Below are 19,202 nucleotides of genomic sequence, written 5' to 3'. Positions count from 1 at the left end.
TAGAAGCTAGTTTATGGGGAAAGAAAAGCATCTTCGTCAACCTAAATTAAAGAAACTTCAAGACTATGCTTTCTGAGAAAATTAATTAATGAAATTGGGAAAGAAAGTTTCTTGCGACTAGTAATTATGACTAATTTAAAGAACTGGCTAGTAAAGAGGGTCAATGGAAGCAATTCAGATCTCCTACCTAAAAGAGTCCACACCTTCCAATATGACACTATAGCTGTGCATTGGGAACATCTCCCCATGAATGATAACATGCAAATATGGGAGATGTATTCTCAACGTACTGATGTAGTGAAACATTGATAGGGTTCTTGTGAGTAAGAGATCCGAACTAGGATGGAAAGTTATCAAAATAGAGAAAGAGATACTTCTTGCAGTAGATGGAAGAAAGCTTTCAGTTTTGGAAGCATAATTATTTTTCCAATATGTTATCAGTTATAGAAATTTGTACTTGGTATTGAAAGAATTTTATTCTAATTTTCAATCAATTATACATGAGCTTTACCCATACAGGAAATCAATTATACATGAGTTATCAGAAGAGGGTTGAGATTAAGCTTTCAGAATTATTCAATTGATAAAAGATAAATCATCTACAGAGTGCTGGGAACTACTAAGATGAAATGGTTAGTTATGCTGTCTAAATTATTCAATTGGTTATGCTCATGATCAGAAATTAAACCGACTTATCTCAATGCTCTCTAATTTCAAATCTATAATGATTAAGGGAATGGGTTTTCTGAAACTAAAGAACTGCTATAACTTTACAAAAAACAAAAACTTTCAGTTCTTGATTTACCTTTTTAAGTATATAATGTCTCTCCTCATCAAAATTAGTGGGATTATTTCATTTGATTCCTAGAAATAACCAGTGATTGACGATTGGGTATTTTCCACTTTTCCACCGAATTTGAAAACCCTTTTGAAATCACTGAAATGGGAATCATTCATATTGACAAAAATCTCTTCTTTCCACCATTTCAGCAGATTTAAACTAATCTATTTTGGATCATGGAAGGAGTTAGAGAATTACAGAAGGAAAAAAAAATAAAAGAAAAAACCTCCCACAGGTGGAGTTGATCCTGCTCTATAGCTCATCCTCTCACTGCAGGTACAAGTCGAAATGACGACATGAATATCAAATAGATATAGCTATGTGTGCAGTAAATTAGCATGGCATCAAGGAAAGAGGCGTCACGTAGTCCCAATAAAGCCTAGTACTCATCACGGCATTCACTTCTATTCTTTTAACATGTTTCCAAGGGAGACACACTTCCAAAAGCAACTCAAGTTTTTTCTACAGTAAAAGAAACACATACGTACGTAGGTCATGGGTACATACAAGGTCAGATCAAGTGCGACAGCTTAATGAATAAAGCAAATGGGGGCCCACCGGATGAAAGGTTAGGATCAATTAGTTGGCTTGTCACATGTGGGTAGGGGCCCATATTGATAATGGATCTTGGGTCTATTCTAGAACACTATGTCAGCCAATGCTCTGGCCTTAATTTCTTCCCAAGTTTGGCGATATCTTGAGGTCAATTACCGGTTGACTTGTACCACTTCAGCCAAAAAAGAAGAGGAAGAAGAAAAGAAGAAAGAAGGTTGATGGGTAACTCAGTAATCTATTTTGGATCATGGAAGGAGTTAGAATGGTTGATGGGTAGCGAAAGCGCTGTTCTCAACACGAACAATTGAAAAATATACGTGCATCACACGTATATTTGACTCTCTCTCTCTCTCTCTCTTTCTCTCTCTGTAATAAATAAGCTAAATTCATGCATATATGGTCTTCAATCGAGAAAAGATGCATAGTTTTATATGGAAATGTTGTTCAGAGAAAGGGTAATAGTCTTCTTCTCGAAGATGAAGTTGTCATGGATGATACTGAATTCTGTGTTCTGTGACTTTGTCTCATTTTCCGATAAACGTCAGATCTTCGTCATTTATTGATTCAAACAGGGAAAAAAAGAAAGAAAACCCACAAGTTAAGAAGGCTCTCTCTCTCTCTCTGTCCACAAACCGATGTATTCAACTGTTGATGTTGGTTTTTCAAAAGCTACATCTGTACTGTGACTCTGAGAGAAAACTAATAGCCTTCGACATCTTACAAGCCTCATTATCTCTCTCTCTCTCTCTCTCTCTCTTAGAGTTGGGATGGCATCATCATCAGAGACAGAGTACACAAACACATGGTTCATGAGTCTATGAGTCGTCATGAGATGAACATGGAGGAAACCCAGAATCTGATAAGCGAGAAACTCGCTTGTTTTATCGTTAAAATCTATCTATGGCATCTTTTTCATTCATTGACCCCTCCACATGTCCCGCCAGCTTTGGAGGCTTTAATGCTCCCCAGTCAACATCTCATAATAAAACAAAGACAAAATAAATTCAACAGTTACGTTTCCATATCCCATGGTCATCTTCACACCTTCATTGGAAGCTCAACATCTCGTAGCTAAAAAGAAAAAAAAAAAAAAAAACAAGTTTAACGTCTGAGAGTGGAAAGCAGTAAATTAAAATGCACTAACAATCAAAATTCAAAATCTGGACAGGAATAAACTAAATATGCAAAGAAAATCAAATGCATCAAATATCATGTTTAAGGACAATAAAAGCTTACCCACCAACAGTTTAATCAACATCACATCCTTGGTATCGTCTGGTCATCATCAATGTTCTTTCACCTGGTGACCTTTCCTTCAATTGCTGGCATCATAGATCAGAGGTAGTGGTGTGTTTTCTCACTGGCTAGTTGAGTGTAAGAACTAAGATGACATGTGTATGCCTGGGAGAGAGAATTCAGTCTAGCTTTTACCTTGGTTTGGTGATAACTGGGTAAATAAGAAAAGCTGATAAACACAAACAGGCTAAAAGAATAGAGATACTGTTTATAAACACTAGAAGCATAGAGATCTAGCCTAGTATGCAGGGAGTTTCAGTCTATTAGGTTTTACAGAAGCGTACATCCTGTCAACATGAATGAACATTTGAGTCATGCATCAAAGTGAAAATCATAACTTAGATTCTAATACGCAAACAGTAAACGCTTTGAAGTTTGAAGAAACGGGGTGTTCGTTTCTCAAACAAGCACACACAGACACACATGCAGAGTAGCAGGCATATAATCCAGAAGAAAGAAACAAACAAGCCCGTAAAACGATCTGCATAGAAAGTCAATGGCCATTAGTGATCTTGTTAGTATTCTCAGCTTCTATTCAGAAAAAAAAAATTCCATGCAAAGTCCAGAAACAAAAGAAAATACAATAAATTCACAAAAAAAAAAAGAAACTAAACTTGTGTTTGTGTGTGGAGAGAGAGAGAGAGAGAGAGAGAGAGGTTATCAGTTCTCGCCTTGAGAAAGAATGAGTACTGAGATGAGAAGAGAAGAGAGCATATGTTGGTTGAGGGGAATGAAGCCTGGTCCGAGGTCACTTAGGCGTTGAATCCAAACTTTCCTTACAACTCTAAACGTAAAACAGGAAAATCTACAAAATCACCTACGTGACCTCGAGCCAGACAACATTCCCCTCAACCTAACCTAAACGAAACGTCTCTAGTAACTCTGCTTGCACCACCATGACTAAGCTGATGAATTTGCAGAAGAGCTAGTAGCATCACCAACGTTAACATGGTTGAGGGGAATGAAGCCTGGTCCGACGCCTTCACTTCTCTCCTCATACCAGAGCTAACCTGAAAGCCTCGAGCCAGCCAACATTCCCCTCAACAACACAGACAACAACCAGAACCACAGTTTTCCCCATCTAAAACCCTAACCCATAAAGCTTTATAGACTCACAGAGAGAGAGAGAGAGAGAGTGAGAGAGAGAGAGAGAGGACCATGGAGACTTGGAGAGAAAGGAAGGGTTGAGGCCTCGTTTTGAAGGCGTCTTCACAGAATGAACCAAGTGGGATTTAATGAGGAGTGCCTTAATTTAGACTCTTAAAAATAGCTTACCAAAACTAACCTAAACCCTAAGCACCGTACGCACCCCCCAAACCCCACCTGAATGTTTTCTTTCATTTCCCAGGTCGTCATCTTCAGCAGCTAACCGCACCACCTGTTGCTGCCGGTCAACCACCGACCTGTTACCTGCTACCCCCCGTTACAAAATTACATTCACACTTACAAACACACAACCAGACAAACCGAAAAGTTGGAAAAACAGCTCATGACCCATCTTTATTTATTATTCATTCTATCATCATTACCTTATTATTTTTAGCCTTACTTAACTCTGTACGGTTGACCATCTTTATTTTCATGCATTTTAATTTTTTTTTCTTTTTCAGCCTCCTCTATTTTTCTATTATCCTTAAAACCTCATACTATGGCTGATGGGTTCTTTCCCTTTAACCCCAAAATGGCCAAAATGGTAGAGGACCAGCTATGGATCTCAACTCTCAAGTCTCTAAGACAAATTATTACCAAAATTAGAATTCCATATCAATATTGTATAAGTAAATGTGAGGTGCAATAGAATATTTATTTTTTGGGGTACTAATAAAATAATTAGGCTATTTATATTATATAATGAAATGATTCTCCTTGACTTTTGTGTTCTGTCCAAACGTTTATCTAGATCCTTATGCTATATAGGATCAAATTAAAATATTGTGGTGTAGGTCTAACTTTTATTTTCTTAGTCTTTTTAATGAGCACGCATAGGCTCACTAGATACTAATACCTTTGTGTTTGGACCCTTCTGCATTGTTTGGGTTTGAATCAAGAAATGGAATTTCTTGAAATGCAACTATTACAGTAAGACCTTGGTGATGACCAGCCAATGTTCAGTTCTTATTGGCTTGAGAGTTTAGTAAAATTAGTAGTTCAAATTTCAAACAATGGAAGTGCTCTAATTAATCCCATTCTCTAAACCATACTCAAATGATAAAAAGGAAATATTTTCCTCTCTTTTTAAAATATTCTATCTTGATATGAAAAATAGGGTTTAAATTGTTTTTGATAAATAAAGATTAGCATTAAATATGATATTTATTTCAGGGGCAAAGCTATAACATAAAATCATGGGAGAATAAACTACTATGCTAATAATTAAGGTCATATCTAATGTGCTATCTTCTAATAAAAGGCACAAAAAAAAAAATAAAACATGTTGAGGAGGATTGATTTTTGATGAACAGAATTATCATTGAGATAATAGAAAGCAATTATTAGGAAAAGTTATTTGTTGCAAATTGAATGGTCTAGAAAAGCTAGGGGCATACCAAGAAGGACTTGAGTGGAAGTAATAACAAAAGATTTAAGCACCCATAATGTAAAGATAGATATGATACTGAAATAGAATGACGGAACGGGATTCCATATGGTTGGGACAAGGCTTAGATGATGACAATGATGATAATAGGAAGCAACTAATTGTTTCTATCTGCATTTTATATAAGGTAATTAAGTAGGCAATTGCATACATATTTTAAATCTTGTGCACCATATTCCTACCAATAACCATACTTCTTCATTTATTGGCCACTTATTTTAGCTATACGAAAGGATAATGTGGTCCATACCAATCTTAAGTGAGATAAGGAAACCTCTAGATTGACCAATCATGCAATGCCGTCCTATATTCTTCCTAGACTTGGCAATTGGGTTGGGTGGGTCGGGTTTGGGTTGGGTCAAGGTACTTTGGGTTGATTTCAGGTCAGGTTGAAATTTTGGATTGGGTTGTCAAATGCTAGATTCTAACCCTAAATGTTCGGGTTAGGGTTGACTCATGGGTCAATTCGGGTCATCCAAAAAATAATTGAAATTTAAAAAAATAAAGAAAAATTACATGAAAAATGTCAAAATTAAAAGAATTAACCCTAAAATTCCAAATAAAAATAAAAAACTTGAACATTTTACAATTTAAAGAGTAAATAATAAAAAGTAAAGACTAAATAGAAAAAATTAAAGAGTGGAAACTTCTAACAATACATAAATAATCCCAACTAGACTTGACAATCGGGTCAACGGGTTGACCCATGACCCATCCCAACCCAGTTTTTTTTGGGTTGGGTCGAGTTGGGTCATTTTCGCATTCGGGTAACTAAATATGAGACCCTAACCCTATTTTTTCGGGTTGGGTGAACTTTTTGCCAGGTCTAATTCTTCCCCCTTGCCTAAATTATCTAAATGTTACATCAACTTTATATATATATATATTAACCTTCCCCAACCCCAAGCCCAAATGATATTATGATTCATTTGCTCAAATTTTCGGAAAAAAAAAACAACAAATTTTCCTATTCCCTAAATTTTTGAACCAATGAGTAATGAAACACGACTAGGGGTGTTCATTTAGTCAGTTCGGTTTGGTTTGGTTTAGAAATAGAACCTAATCGACATTTTGGTCAGGTTATTTTCATGAAATGAACTGAACTAAATCTAAATCGGTTCGGTTCGGTTTTAATTCAGTTAATTTGGTTATTTAAGATATAAATGCATTTTATATTTATATTAATAACTATTGTTAAAATATATCATCATTTTATACTTAAAATAGATATTATATATTATTATTAATATAAATAGTAATGTTGATATTAATATACATATTTATCATTAAAAATATAAATATATACATTTCTTTTGATTAATTCAGTTTTGGTTCGGTTTGGTTGATTTTTTTTTTCTCAAATCAAATAAAAAACCGAAAACCAAAATTTCTAAAATCTTAAATCCATACCAAACCAAAAACCGAAATAACGGTTTGACAACCGAATTTGAACACCCTTAAACATGACAGCCAGGGTTAATCGGAAAACACATTTTCGCTGTCATCAGTCCTTTTTTCCATAAAATATTGCAAATGCGTACCTCAGAAAAATTATATTGGTTTTTTGCTAATGTGACAGTTATTTTTGTTTCCATAAACAAACCATATACAATGAGGAAAAACCCCTAAATGTGCAAAATTTTATTAAATGAAAATTCAAAATTTAGGTCCTCTTTGGTCATTTCCACTCAATTATTGAGCCAATTCGTGGACTGGTCCCAACCAAACTCTAAGCTTAATAGCATGATCCAATGATCCATGTGGACTTTCGTTTGGGCTAGTCTTGATTTATGAGTATTTTTCTCATTTAAGAATTTCAATTTTATTACCAAAAAAGAATTTCTTTCAATTTTATTTTATTTTACTTAATTTTATTCTTTTCCGCCCGCGCTCCCCTCTTTGTTCCAACCATTCTTGTTTGGGTGAGATCTGCCCAGGTAACAGGGCCTTCCGTGAAACACGTCTAGGGGAAAACGGCGATTAAGGAAGGATAGATCCTGGCCGTCGGAAAACAACATATAGACGGTGAGATGTAGAGGGTTCGGAGACCGGTAGTGTCGGTGTCAGCGGGAGCGGAGGATCGGGAAACGAGGAGAGCCCGAGTAACGAGGGGAACGATTTAATCGCCGACGTGGACGCTTCGAAACCTCTCCACTGCCACTCTCTCGATTTCCATTTAATTTGACAGCCTTGCGACGCGAGTCAAACCGGTCGCTGCATCGATCTTCACACTCGATCAGATCGACGGCCCAGATTCCCTTCTTATCGTACTCCCCAGGCACCGCCACGTGCTCGAATTTAATGCTGGGAGTACGGCCCCAGTCCTCCCTCCGCCCGGTTCCCGACCTTGAATGTCCATGGTTGTGGGTCCCACTCCTGGGAGACAGACCCACGTGGAGTCCTTTGCGGTTGACAGCATCGCTACGCGTCAGGAGGCCATTGGTTGGTAGCTGCTGTAGATCGCGTTTGGCAATTATACGTTAATGATGACGGGAGATTAAGCACGCGAGAACGAAGAGGGCGGTTTTTTCGGAGCGGCGAGAAGCTTTTGTCGGGTTCGGGGCGAGTCCCGACAACTGCGAGAAACCGCAAATTTCTCCCGCATCACGAGAATTTGGGTTTGGTACGAACAGTTACATGGGGAATCGTCTGCAGTCAGCCACTTCGAGTGACTAGTGCCCAAGCATGGCTGATAACCGACCGGGTTGGCCGGATTGGGTCACTTCTCAGACAAGACGGGTTAGTACGGCCCCGTCGGGTTCAATCAACAGTCCAGAGATGAGGTCTTGAGGAAGCCTGGCCAAAGAGCAGAATAACCCTGCAAATCCATCGGGTTCATGGGTCGAGTCAAGGACACACCAGAGCAAACCGTTTACCTGATAGGGCTTGTCACTTGTCAGTAAGTGGGCCACCTTCCAACGATGAGCGTCCAATTAACCTGATTGATGGGATTGATTTATGGATATAATATGGACGGGTTGGTGGGCCATACCGGATGAGGAGGTAGTCTATTTGGGGTAATGGGCCTCTGAACTCTGATCCATGGTATGTGCATAATTTCACAATTAGGTGAGATGTGGGTCCCAATACTAAAAGGTGGCAGTCAACGGTCACCGTTTCTGCAGTGGGGAGTGAGTGGGACCATTCATTTCCACACAAAAAAGGTGAACTTTTATGCCAATAATGGGCTCCATCCCATTTAATGAAATGCAACCACCTGATCTGTCACATTAATTTCTGATTCCCTCCTCCATTAACACACTGAGATATTTATTTAATATATTGCGAAATAAAGAAGCCCTTCAATCTGGTTGGTGTAATGCTATAATCATTTGGGTATTGATTGTTTCATCATGGAAGATCTCCGTTGCAAGTAGTGGGAATCGGTTATAGAAGCCCATGACTTGCAGTACCACGTCCTAGCTGATGGATGATGGTCTCTAAGGGCCCACCACAGAAGACACCCACCATTCTGTGGGCCCCAGTTCATTTGGAAATTTCCTAGATCAAGAGTAATGTTGATCAGATGTTCCAAGAGGAGCTGTCAAAGACTTGCTGCTTGATCATTAAGCATCCAATTGGTTGACTTTGGACCTAGAAGATTTCTTTCGTGGAACATACAACATGTATACTAGTGAGGTGTTTCTTCTAATTTTAGAGTTCTCAATGGTTTTCGGGTAAGATGGACAAAATGAAACACTATACAACAAGCAATGCTACAAGGGTAAGATAGAGAAACTGATTTTATGTTGTGTTCTTTCGGGGCTCGAAGCAAGGTTCAAAATATTGCAATGTATCAATGCATGTTGTATGATGTGTCTTGGTTTTCGAACTCACCGAAATGCGAGACTGAAAAAATAAAGAGTATCACCCCTTTGAAACGCGCAATATCAATTGCTGTGTATCATGCAGGTCAATCAATACTCTGAAGTCTGAACCATCGTTTCAAGCCCATACATAGTGTTAAACATGGATGGTGCCCATGGGCATGGGCCAGGTTAGCGCAGTCTCAACTAGCAGCAGTATGCCCTATTGATGGTTCGGACAATTGGCCTAGGTTTGGAGCCAAACATACAAATAATCCACACCAAAGCCTTAAGTTCAAGTGTTCAACTGACAAGAGACAACCAAGCCATCACGGTTTGATTTACAGTTAATCAGTAAATGCACCATTATTTGTGCGTATCTACCGCCCAGACCCAGAGCTTTGGACCATGCTCTTTGCTGTAGGGATCCATGGGTTGGCGTAGGATGTGTCAACTTAGCCATGTACATCCTCTGCTGCCTTAGTTTGTCCTATGTACATACACGGCTAAGTTAAATTTGTCCAGTCACTGAGGACCATGGCCAGGATGGGCCACTTCATATCATGTCATCACTGCATCCTGTCCTCAGTACATTTTTGTACACAATTTGTCCCAGTTTCTAAGGTCTAGAACGGGCCTAGGATGAGCTGATCAGGCCTACACGTATCCCTACACAAGTAACAACTCCCTGACAACAAGAGAAAATTGTTGAAATTTTACACATGAGAGACCTGTTCTCTAGGATGGCATATCAGCCCTAACAGACTCCAATGACTGATCCAAACAAATTGCATGAAGGATGAAACAGCTTCATTTGGGAGAACAGTCCTCTTATATGGCCCGGGCAACCAAGGCTCAAGGGTTTCCCATGGCTCTTAGGGAGGCCTCTAGGTTTAATCAATAGAATCCTCTTATCTTCCATAATATCATACTGAAAAGAATATATAAAAAAGAGTACCATACGTTAGAAACACATGAACACACCACCAGATCAAATATGGCCCAGAAGAGCTTATGGGCAAAGAAGTTAGTGATCCAAAATTAGGGTTGGCATATAGCATACTGGATTCAATGTACATTTTAGATAGATGCTCAGATAAGCCATCATCTATCAAGACTAACAGTAAAACCCTTCTTCAACCATCATCATCGTCATCGTCATCATTTGATTGGTATTGATGCATTAATTGATATAGTATGATTCAAAGTTGACTCATCAGGTATATCCCCCATCTTCTACAGCAGTGCTAAGCTTCTTCAGATTCCACATAATTTCAAGCTTAACCATGGATTATTCTTTTGAACTTCTTCAATTTGTAGTTGCTTATATGCTATTTACAAAATTTATGAAACACTCGGTAACCATCCTGCATCATTCAGATCAGGGCAAATGCATCATTCCTAGTGGAACTGAAAGAGATTGCTTCTGGTTAAGAGGCTCTCAGGCCCCCTGGCCCTTGCACTTAATGTAAATTGTGCTTGAGTTGTAAATGTATCAACTTTCAAAGTTGGGCTTTTCAGGCCAATGAAGCCCCAAATGGGAGTTAGAATTCTTCATTCTAAGGGCCAGAACCCAGAGAAGCTGGAATACCCAGAACCAACTCGCCTCTACCTGCAACCAAATTCTCCATCAGGTAAGCTGCTTGATAGAAGCATGACTTGCATATACCACTCCCCAGCAATATCCAACCCAGATCCCCAAATTATGGTAACCCTGTCCATTCTGCATTAAGTGAACCTCTATATTGAAATCTATAACTCCTTTACCAGAGTTCAATACAGAATTTGGATAGTTCCATGCTAACCGAAGTATTGTCAATAACAGTGAGGCAATACTGGAAGTAAGCCTATGAAAGAGAAAGATCAGAGTGTATGAACAAGATGAGTGAAGGAAAATTAAGGATCAAATTGATTAGCTTCGAGATGTATAGGAGGAAGTTTGGTGCAGGAATTTGTAGTTATCAGGTATAGAAAAAATGTAGCATTTTTTACAATTAAAGACAAGTTGTTCAACCCTTTTGTTCATGCATATAAGAAAAGCTTGAGCTTAAAAAAACAAACTATTACTTTCCATGGACAGAATTTGCAAAAGCTAGAGTAACTTTTCTTGTCTTCCAGAATTACACCAAACTTGCCCTGTTTATTGTTTGATTAGACTATAAGATCATTACAGAGTTCAAGATCTCACTGAATGAAAGTATTCAGCATTTTAGCTAAGGAATGTTGTTCTTCTCTAGATGATCAACCTAGGCAGTCGAAATAACAGTAGTATGTCATCAGAACGGTCCATGTGTTTATTCTCCTAGTCCCCAAAAGTTCTACCACTAACATTTGACAATTTGAAAGTTCAATTGCAAAGTCTAAAAATTGCAGACAAGCAGGTTTAACTTGACGACATGGCAGGGACTTTTACTACTACTACTACTCCCTCACAGAAACAAGCTAAACTTTGATGGAAGTTCAAGTGGCAATCCAGGCCCCTCAGGTGTTGGTTGTGCATTTAGAGCAAGTGAAGGAATAATCATTGCATTGTACTCCGGCCCCATGGGTGTAGGAGATTCTGTAAGAGAAGAAGTATTGGCTTTATTACAAGGATTGTGACTAGCAAAGGAACTGGGATTCAGGCAGAATGAAGTGGAAGGAGACTCTAAGATGGTTGTGAGTTGGATGCACAGATGGGAAATTTGTGAATTTGAAATTATAAGCAAATCATGAGGGAGGTGAGGTGTTTAGCAAGGGACGCTGGTATTAGATTGAAATGGGTCAGAAGAACAGCAAAGGGATTAGCTGATTCTTTAACCAAACAAGGGGTAAAAAGGGATTTCTTAATCTGGGCAGTTGTATAACGTTTTTATTTTTTGGGGTTCCATACCCATTTCTGTTTATAGGCCCTGCATCTCTTGTAATCCTGCTTTATTTCATTTAATAAAAGATACTGTTTCTTATCCAAAAAAAAGGTTACTTCTGTAAATAAAATTGAGGTGTTTAATATTATCCAAGTCTAGCTTTAGTGAATAGTTATTGGACCACCAAAGCATGTTTCTGGTAGTTGGAGAAACTACTGAACGACTTATTCTTTTCTTTCTTTCTCTGGAGAAAGTTTACCAATACTAGTTGTGCTAAAACCATATGGAGGAAAATTGCTACCATTAGAAGATATAAAACGTTGTACAGAACTATGGATCGAGATGCCTTACTATAAAATATGAATAAAAAATTAGGGGGATGAAAGAGGAACTCATTATCTATTGAAGGGAGAACCACTCTAATCAATGCATCCATTGCAATGATGCCTCAGTTTATTATGAGAGTTTTTAAGCTCCCAAAGAATGTAATAGAGATGGTTGAGAAAAAAACAAAGGAGCTTCCTTTGGGGTAAGAGAGATACTAGAGCAATTAGTCTTGTAAAGTGGGACACGGTGTGTAGATCTAAAACTAATGGAGGATGGGGAATCAAAGATTTACACAAGGTGAATGTGGCATTGCAAAGCTGGGTTGGAAGATTCTCACACAACCAAATAATCTTTGGGTCCAGGTAATTAAGTGTAAATAGCTCAAAAAGGAGGATTTCTGGCAAGAAAAAACAAGGAAAAATATTTCCTGGGCTTGGAGGGGTATTTTGGGTTGCGGAGAAATCCTAAAAAAAGGTATGGGATGGAGATTAGGAAATGGTGAATATATAAATTTTTGGAGAGATTCCTGGGTTGGCGACATACCCCTTAGTGAATCTCTGAGAACTGAGGAGCACAACTACACCTGGAAGGTCAGTGAATTCATTCTCAAGGATCTGAGAACTTGGGACCAAGAGAAACTGTTGGAAATGGTCCCAGCTGAGATATGGGAGAAGATAAGAGCGATACCAATCCCATCATCAGATGAGGATGATAGATTGGTATGGAGACTGGACCCTAAAGGTCGTTTCTCCATCAGATCTGTGTATTCGGTCTAAGAAAATAATGATGGTACATCTATTAATGGGGATAGGATCAATAGGGTATGGAGGATAAATTGCCCCCAAAAAATTAAACTTTTCCTGTTCTTGGCTATCAGAAATGAGCTTCTAACAAGGTATAGACTTAAGAATTGGGGAGTGAGAGGAGATGCGGATTGCCCAGTCTGTGGAGAAGAGGAAAATATCCAACATCTGTTTCTTCATTGTGAAGTTGTATCTGGAGAAACTAGTCAATGGTCAACTAGCCCCTTCAGAGAATGAAGAGTTTAACAACTGGTGGGATTGAGTTCTCATTGACAGGCTGAAAAAGTCTCAACATTTGATAGTTGAGCTCACAAGCACTATTTTATGGAACATCTGGAAAAACAGAAACTGGAGAATATTCAATGACAGAAATATTTCTCCTCATCCATAACTGGCCAAAGCTGAAATGGAGTGCAAGGATTTCATCATTGCCTCGGATAATCTAAACCTTGCCACTCATACTAAGGTTGTCGAGTTGCAGATTTGGTGGGTGAAGCCAAGACATGATGAGCCCAAGATAAATTTTGATGTGTCAAGGAATGGTAACAGAAAGTGTGCAGTTGGGGTGATTGTTTGTGACTTGTTTGGTATTGTGAGGTGGGTGCAGTGCAAAGACATTGGGAGTTGCTCGATAAATGAAGCAGAAGCCTGGGCAGCCCTCAAAGTGCATAAATGGTGGCTATTTGGTTTTCTCACACAAGGTGATTCCAAAATTATTATCAATGGTCTCACTGGCAGCAAAGACCCCCCTTGGAAGGTGAAAGACCTCTTGTCTGAGTGCTGTAGAATCTGTCAGCCAAACGATCTTTCAGTGTCTTATAATCACATCCTTCATAAAGCAAACTTTTCTGCAGAAGGTTGGCCAGTTTGGGTCACGAGATGAGAGTCTCCTGTGACCAGTTTCTTGACTTCAGATTATCTTTTATTTGTTTTTTTGATGCGTGGGGTCATCTAACCCCACATCATTGTAGTTTCTAGTTGGCTGAGGTTACTTTTGGTTGTTTCTAGTTCCCATCTTATCAAAAAAAAAAAATAGAAAAAAAAACCATTCAGGAAAGGATCTGTTTCTAAGCAGAAAAGTTCCCTGTATCCCAGATCAAGCAAGCCCATCAACCATACAGTTTTGTCCCGGGGAATCCATCTGATCTGAACAGTTGGACATTTCCAATTACATGTTTTGCCACTTGAAAATTTTAAATTACCATCTATATACAAACAACTAAAGTGTAGTAGATTAAATCAATTGGACAAGAATGATAAATGAAGGGTTAAGTAAATTTGCCAATATGTGAATGTAATGAGGATTGAGAAAGAAGTGAAACAATAGTATCCGAGGAAGGTGACATAAAACAAATGAATATTAATATCATAATTTCATGATCTGAGTTATAAAACACATGCAGCAAGTTGGGTGCATTTCAAAAGAAGATAGCATGTTTATACAGTGAATGGCAAAGAATATGGAACCAATTTTTTCAAGAAAGCAAGGTAATGAAGCCTTACCTCCTAATGAATTGTAGTTTTAAACAAAATAACCAAGAAACAGGCTCTGTTCAGGTTTTATGTGGGAAAACTTTCTCCTCCAAGAAATTGATAAGGCGTTCATGGTACTGCTTGGGTTCAATAACAGATATTGATAGAGGATCAGAGTGTAGTAGTGACTTGCATGCATGCTCAATTTTCTTTTTCATGTTGTATTCCTGCAATATATCAATAATGCCAAGATAAAGAACAACATCATAAACCTCAAAGAGCTCAGCCTCCGTAGAGTCAGCTTCAGCATGTGGAAGCTTGCGATTAGCTTGAGCTGGCATGTGTACTCCTAATTGCACTGTCAACCTGAAGAAACAGAAAAAGATGGAAATCAAACAAAAACCAATGAGTGGATGGTTCAAGATTATGGTCAGCCACACTAGAGCTTAGCATGGTCTTGGTGTAAACTGTAGGCTAAAGGGAGGAACAATGCTGTAGTCAATTATGTTAATGAAAGATATCAATATAGCCTAGCAAATTTATGAAGCAATGGACAGGCTAATCCAGAGATGGTTGACAGGTTTTAATTTCAAAAAAATTGTTCAGGTTCAACAAGTAAATGGGGAAGGTGTACAGTGTACTAATTCAAACACGAACTCTATCAGGAATACAGCCTTAAGAAATTTAACATATTCATAATTTCAGGATTCGTTCCTTTATTTATTTATTTAATTTTTGACTTATCCAGACAAAGACCATTATAAAATCCTTAAGTATTTTATATCAAGAACTAATTAGGCCAGCCCAAAGCAGGTATACATCAGGAAGCCTCACTCAGATGGTAAGATGATAGATTTGAGTCTCCAAAGAAAGATGTTGTTAATATCTTTGTCTCAACTAACACCCATGCAATTTAGTATTTTTGAACACAGAAAACCAAAAAGACTTCTTTGTCAACATGCAATGCTTGTTATAGAAATTTTAGTTGGTTAAATATCATCTTGGCTTTGTCATCGGTTGAAAATCAAGAAAAGCTGAAGATGCACTCATTGTCCTTGATGTTCAATGTTTTATAACAGTAAAGAGTTTCATCAGCATAAATCCAGAACACATGCAATTTATCCTTCTACTATAAATGAAAAATAAACAGCATATACCTTCCAGTACCAGGAAGAAAAAGATCAACTTCCTTATTGCCTGCAGATGATACTCTCAATGGATTTCCTCTACTGTGAGGACCTGGTGGAATGCTAACTCCAGGTTCATGTGTCACAAGAAGCAGACCCTTAGATGGGATCAAGAGTTCCCCATGTGAAGATGTACCTAGAATAGCCAGAATGAAAGAAAAGGTCCAACTTATCACCAATGGAAATACACTATTGGTTAAAGATTTAAAATGTTTGAGTTCACAACCATAATATCAAGGCAATGATATACAATGTGGTACTTGTCTTAGCCTTTTGTCATTTTGATCAGTAACAATAATTAAAAAATGCATTTGCTAAAGAAAAAATTGAATAGAACCTCATATTGAAAATGATTCAGTTGTATGGATCAGATAGAGCTAAAGCTGATCAAATAAGATAAAACCACAAAGTACTAAATGTAAAATGAAACACCAGATTCATGGCCGAACCCCTGGGATGAGGCCCACCAAACTATGGCTTCCAATAAAATTTCTAGCTGGCTGGTCAGCCATGCCGCATTAACTGATCCAGGAGTGGTACATAAATGAGCTATTTATTCTAGATTCCAGTGCCCTAGCATTTCTAAAGGCCATTTGGCTAAAGCTAAAGAGGCTGAACATTGACATTGTTTTGTCTTTTAGTGTCCACAAGGTTGTTTTCAATCTTAAGTTATAATATTGCATTGTTTTTCAGTTGTCTATTCGACAAGACCAGATCTTAGAGACTGATTTAGGTCAGGAAAGTGATGGTCATTTCAATGACACAACATATGGAAAGTACTAGTCAAGTTAAGTATGACTTAAGGTTCTTTTTGAGACTTGATTTAGGTAGGAAAGAAAGCTGGAGAATCCCTCTTCCTAGAGTCTATAAATATGCTGTTAAAAGGCTGTTTGTAAGTTGTTTTTTTTTTTTTTTTATTTCTGTTAGTGTTGTAGACTCAAACTTGAACTCAACCAACATACTTTTTTTGTATTAATAAAAAAAAAAGAGAAGAAATAAATTTTCAAATGATTCACTTGGAAATTTATATAAAATAATTAAATAACTATGATATAGCTCAGGTGGGATATCCATTATATGCCTGGTATTTTACCTATACAACATGACAAATAGAACCAAGGATAAATAAAAGTACACAAAGAGAAGATATTTATATTGAAAAGGGATATCTACCATCACCGGCTAGTGAACTTTCATGGTCCAATACATCTGCAGATCCTAATGGGGCCTTCAAATGCTCAGGAGCCCTAAAATGCAGTCCCAGTAGGAGGCTGTAATCAATTATGCATTGAGATTCTAGAAACGTGCAGTCTAGAGAAATTTGTCTGCACATAAATCAATTATATTGACAATAGATGTCAGGTTCAATCATATAAAGTTTAAAATGGGCATTCAAAAATAAAAATTTTTCATCAAATAATTCAACTTTGAACAGTAAAACTATATAGCTGGGCTAGCTAAACAAGGGGTAATTCAAGAAAATTGTATTGTGGATTGAGAACTCTAGGGTGAAAGGCTCATTATGCATAGTTGACATAAAGATGGATAGCCAAGGCTAGCTACTATAGTGGGTGTAAAAAATTCCTGCTGTAAATGTTTATGTTCTTTTTGATAAGATTAGCAGTTACAGATAAAAAAAAGTCATGGAACATTGACTATATATTTGTGTATATTTTGTTATTTTTCCATATATATTTATACACACATGCATTCATACATGTATTGTAAATCAAGGACCACCTTAGCCTCTTGCACATGACTTTATTTGCATATTAATAAAACACCTTTTGTCATTACTGCTCAGAGAACAAAAAGGAAGAGCAGAAGAAGTGATCATCAAGCGAAGAAATACAATCTTCAGTGCTGCATATAAGAAATAATTATAATAACCTAAAAAGGATTAGTAATAATGCTAGGTGAAAAGGTAACACTTTTTATATGGAAAAATGTACATCTTTCCTTCAACTGATTTTTCTGTTATGAATAGAAAATCTATGTTTACCATTTTAATTATTCTGTAACTGTTGCAGTACAGTCATTGGTGGCGGCATTCTATGCTTAGATAATAGCATAGTCATAAAAGCATTAATTCCAATATATTCTAAGATTTCCAGCAAAGCTGGACATTCAAATTTCATGCAGTTATATCACATTCTTGGCACTTCTTTGTCAGTATAATATCAGTCTGCAATTGAATTTACTGGCTTAAAAGCACATACAAAGCATGAATATAACACATAGAATACCCTTTTATGCAACAGTGCAAACAAAGTAAACTGCCCATAACCTGTGCCAAAAGTAGGCAAAGTTTTCAACATTATTTTAAGCTTCTGAACAAGTAAACAATATCCAACATGAACATACATACTTTCAAGGCTCAGGTGAACATGCAAATATGGAGCTCATTTCACCAGTTTAGGCTTGGGACCCCTATTTATACTATTCCCCTTTATTACCTCTTTAACCATTATTCTAGAATGTTCTAGCACTAAGTCGGTGCAAATGGCTCTAATCAAATGGACCCTAGGATGGATCAGTGTGGTTTGGTTTGAGTTTACACTTCGCATCGTTTTTTTATTTTTTTTATAATTCCATGGTTTTACAGGTAGAGATAGAATCTCCATTTTTAATTGTTCTCATGCCCCTATGGATGGTAAAAGCACTGTTAAAGTGTTAGATACCACTACCCTTTCTTCTGTGTTGCATGTTCCCAGACTACATACTAACCTTTTATCTATTAGTAGTTTAACAAAGAATTTGGATTGTTCAGTAACGTTTCTTCCTGATCATTGTGTTTTCCATGATCTGGAGTCAAGAAGGATGATTGGGAGTGGTCGAGAGGTGAACGAGATCTAACTTATAGATGTGCTGCCCGTCCAACTATTAGAGTCATCACATGAGCAGTAGTAGTATGGTATCTTTACCCCTTTTAATCCTCACTGCACATTATTGTTTGTATTAATGAAATGATTCCTTGTTATCTATCAAAATAAATAAATAAATAAACGTGAACAGTAGCAGTAATGAGTCAGATTATGTTATTGCATAATTTCCTATCTCATTTGTCTTTTAATTCCTTTTCTCTCTAGTTTCCACATTTGTTTGGGTCTATCAAGATGTTATTGAAACATTGGAAGGTCTGGTGACGGTGGCGAAGTGGACACCTTGCAATAAAATTTCAGTATTGGCAGAGAGAGTGATACTGAAGATTCTTGTGCTACCGTTTAATTTGTGGTTGCTTCACATCTTCGAGAAGATAGCAACAACATGTGGTGGAGCATTGGAGGATGTTAACACTTCTGACCTGTATGCAGTGAAGATTATAGTTGCAGGTGCTAGGCCAGTGAAAGTTGTCCACTTTTTCTAAGTCATCTCTTGTTTTCACATTTGTTTGGGTCTATCAAGATGTCTAGTTTAGAGTTTAAAAGTTGTTAGCTTGCAAAGCATTGGAAACATTCTTTTTCTTCAAATA

General features: G+C 37.5%; 1 protein-coding gene across 7 annotated transcripts in view; it reads right to left on the bottom strand.

Moving 5' to 3' along the window:
- Window positions 1-1,923: 1,923 nt before the first annotated feature.
- LOC104587071 (phosphatidylinositol 4-phosphate 5-kinase 7) overlaps window positions 1,924-19,202 on the bottom strand; it is a 132,989-nt gene continuing 115,710 nt past the window's right edge. For 2 of the 7 annotated variants that reach the window (XM_088888007.1, XM_088888012.1), the window contains exons 8-12: window positions 16,904-17,055; window positions 15,701-15,866; window positions 14,574-14,909; window positions 2,633-2,797; window positions 1,924-2,467 (exon numbers count right to left, since the gene is read on the bottom strand). In XM_088888007.1, the coding sequence (XP_088744133.1) occupies window positions 14,624-14,909; window positions 15,701-15,866; window positions 16,904-17,055 (604 nt within the window). In that variant the 3' untranslated portion in view covers window positions 1,924-2,467; window positions 2,633-2,797; window positions 14,574-14,623. Of the gene's footprint in view, window positions 2,468-2,632; window positions 2,798-9,360; window positions 9,970-10,092; window positions 10,707-10,728; window positions 10,942-14,573; window positions 14,910-15,700; window positions 15,867-16,903; window positions 17,056-19,202 lie in introns of those variants that run through there. The other 5 variants (XM_088888013.1, XM_088888009.1, XM_088888008.1 and 2 more) reach the window with 4 other exon arrangements.

This window comes from Nelumbo nucifera, chromosome 5 (assembly GCF_055504915.1).
Source record: "Nelumbo nucifera cultivar China Antique chromosome 5, China Antique-T2T, whole genome shotgun sequence".
Classification (NCBI taxonomy): Eukaryota; Viridiplantae; Streptophyta; class Magnoliopsida; order Proteales; family Nelumbonaceae; genus Nelumbo; species Nelumbo nucifera.
This window is presented reverse-complemented; position numbering and strand designations above follow the sequence as displayed.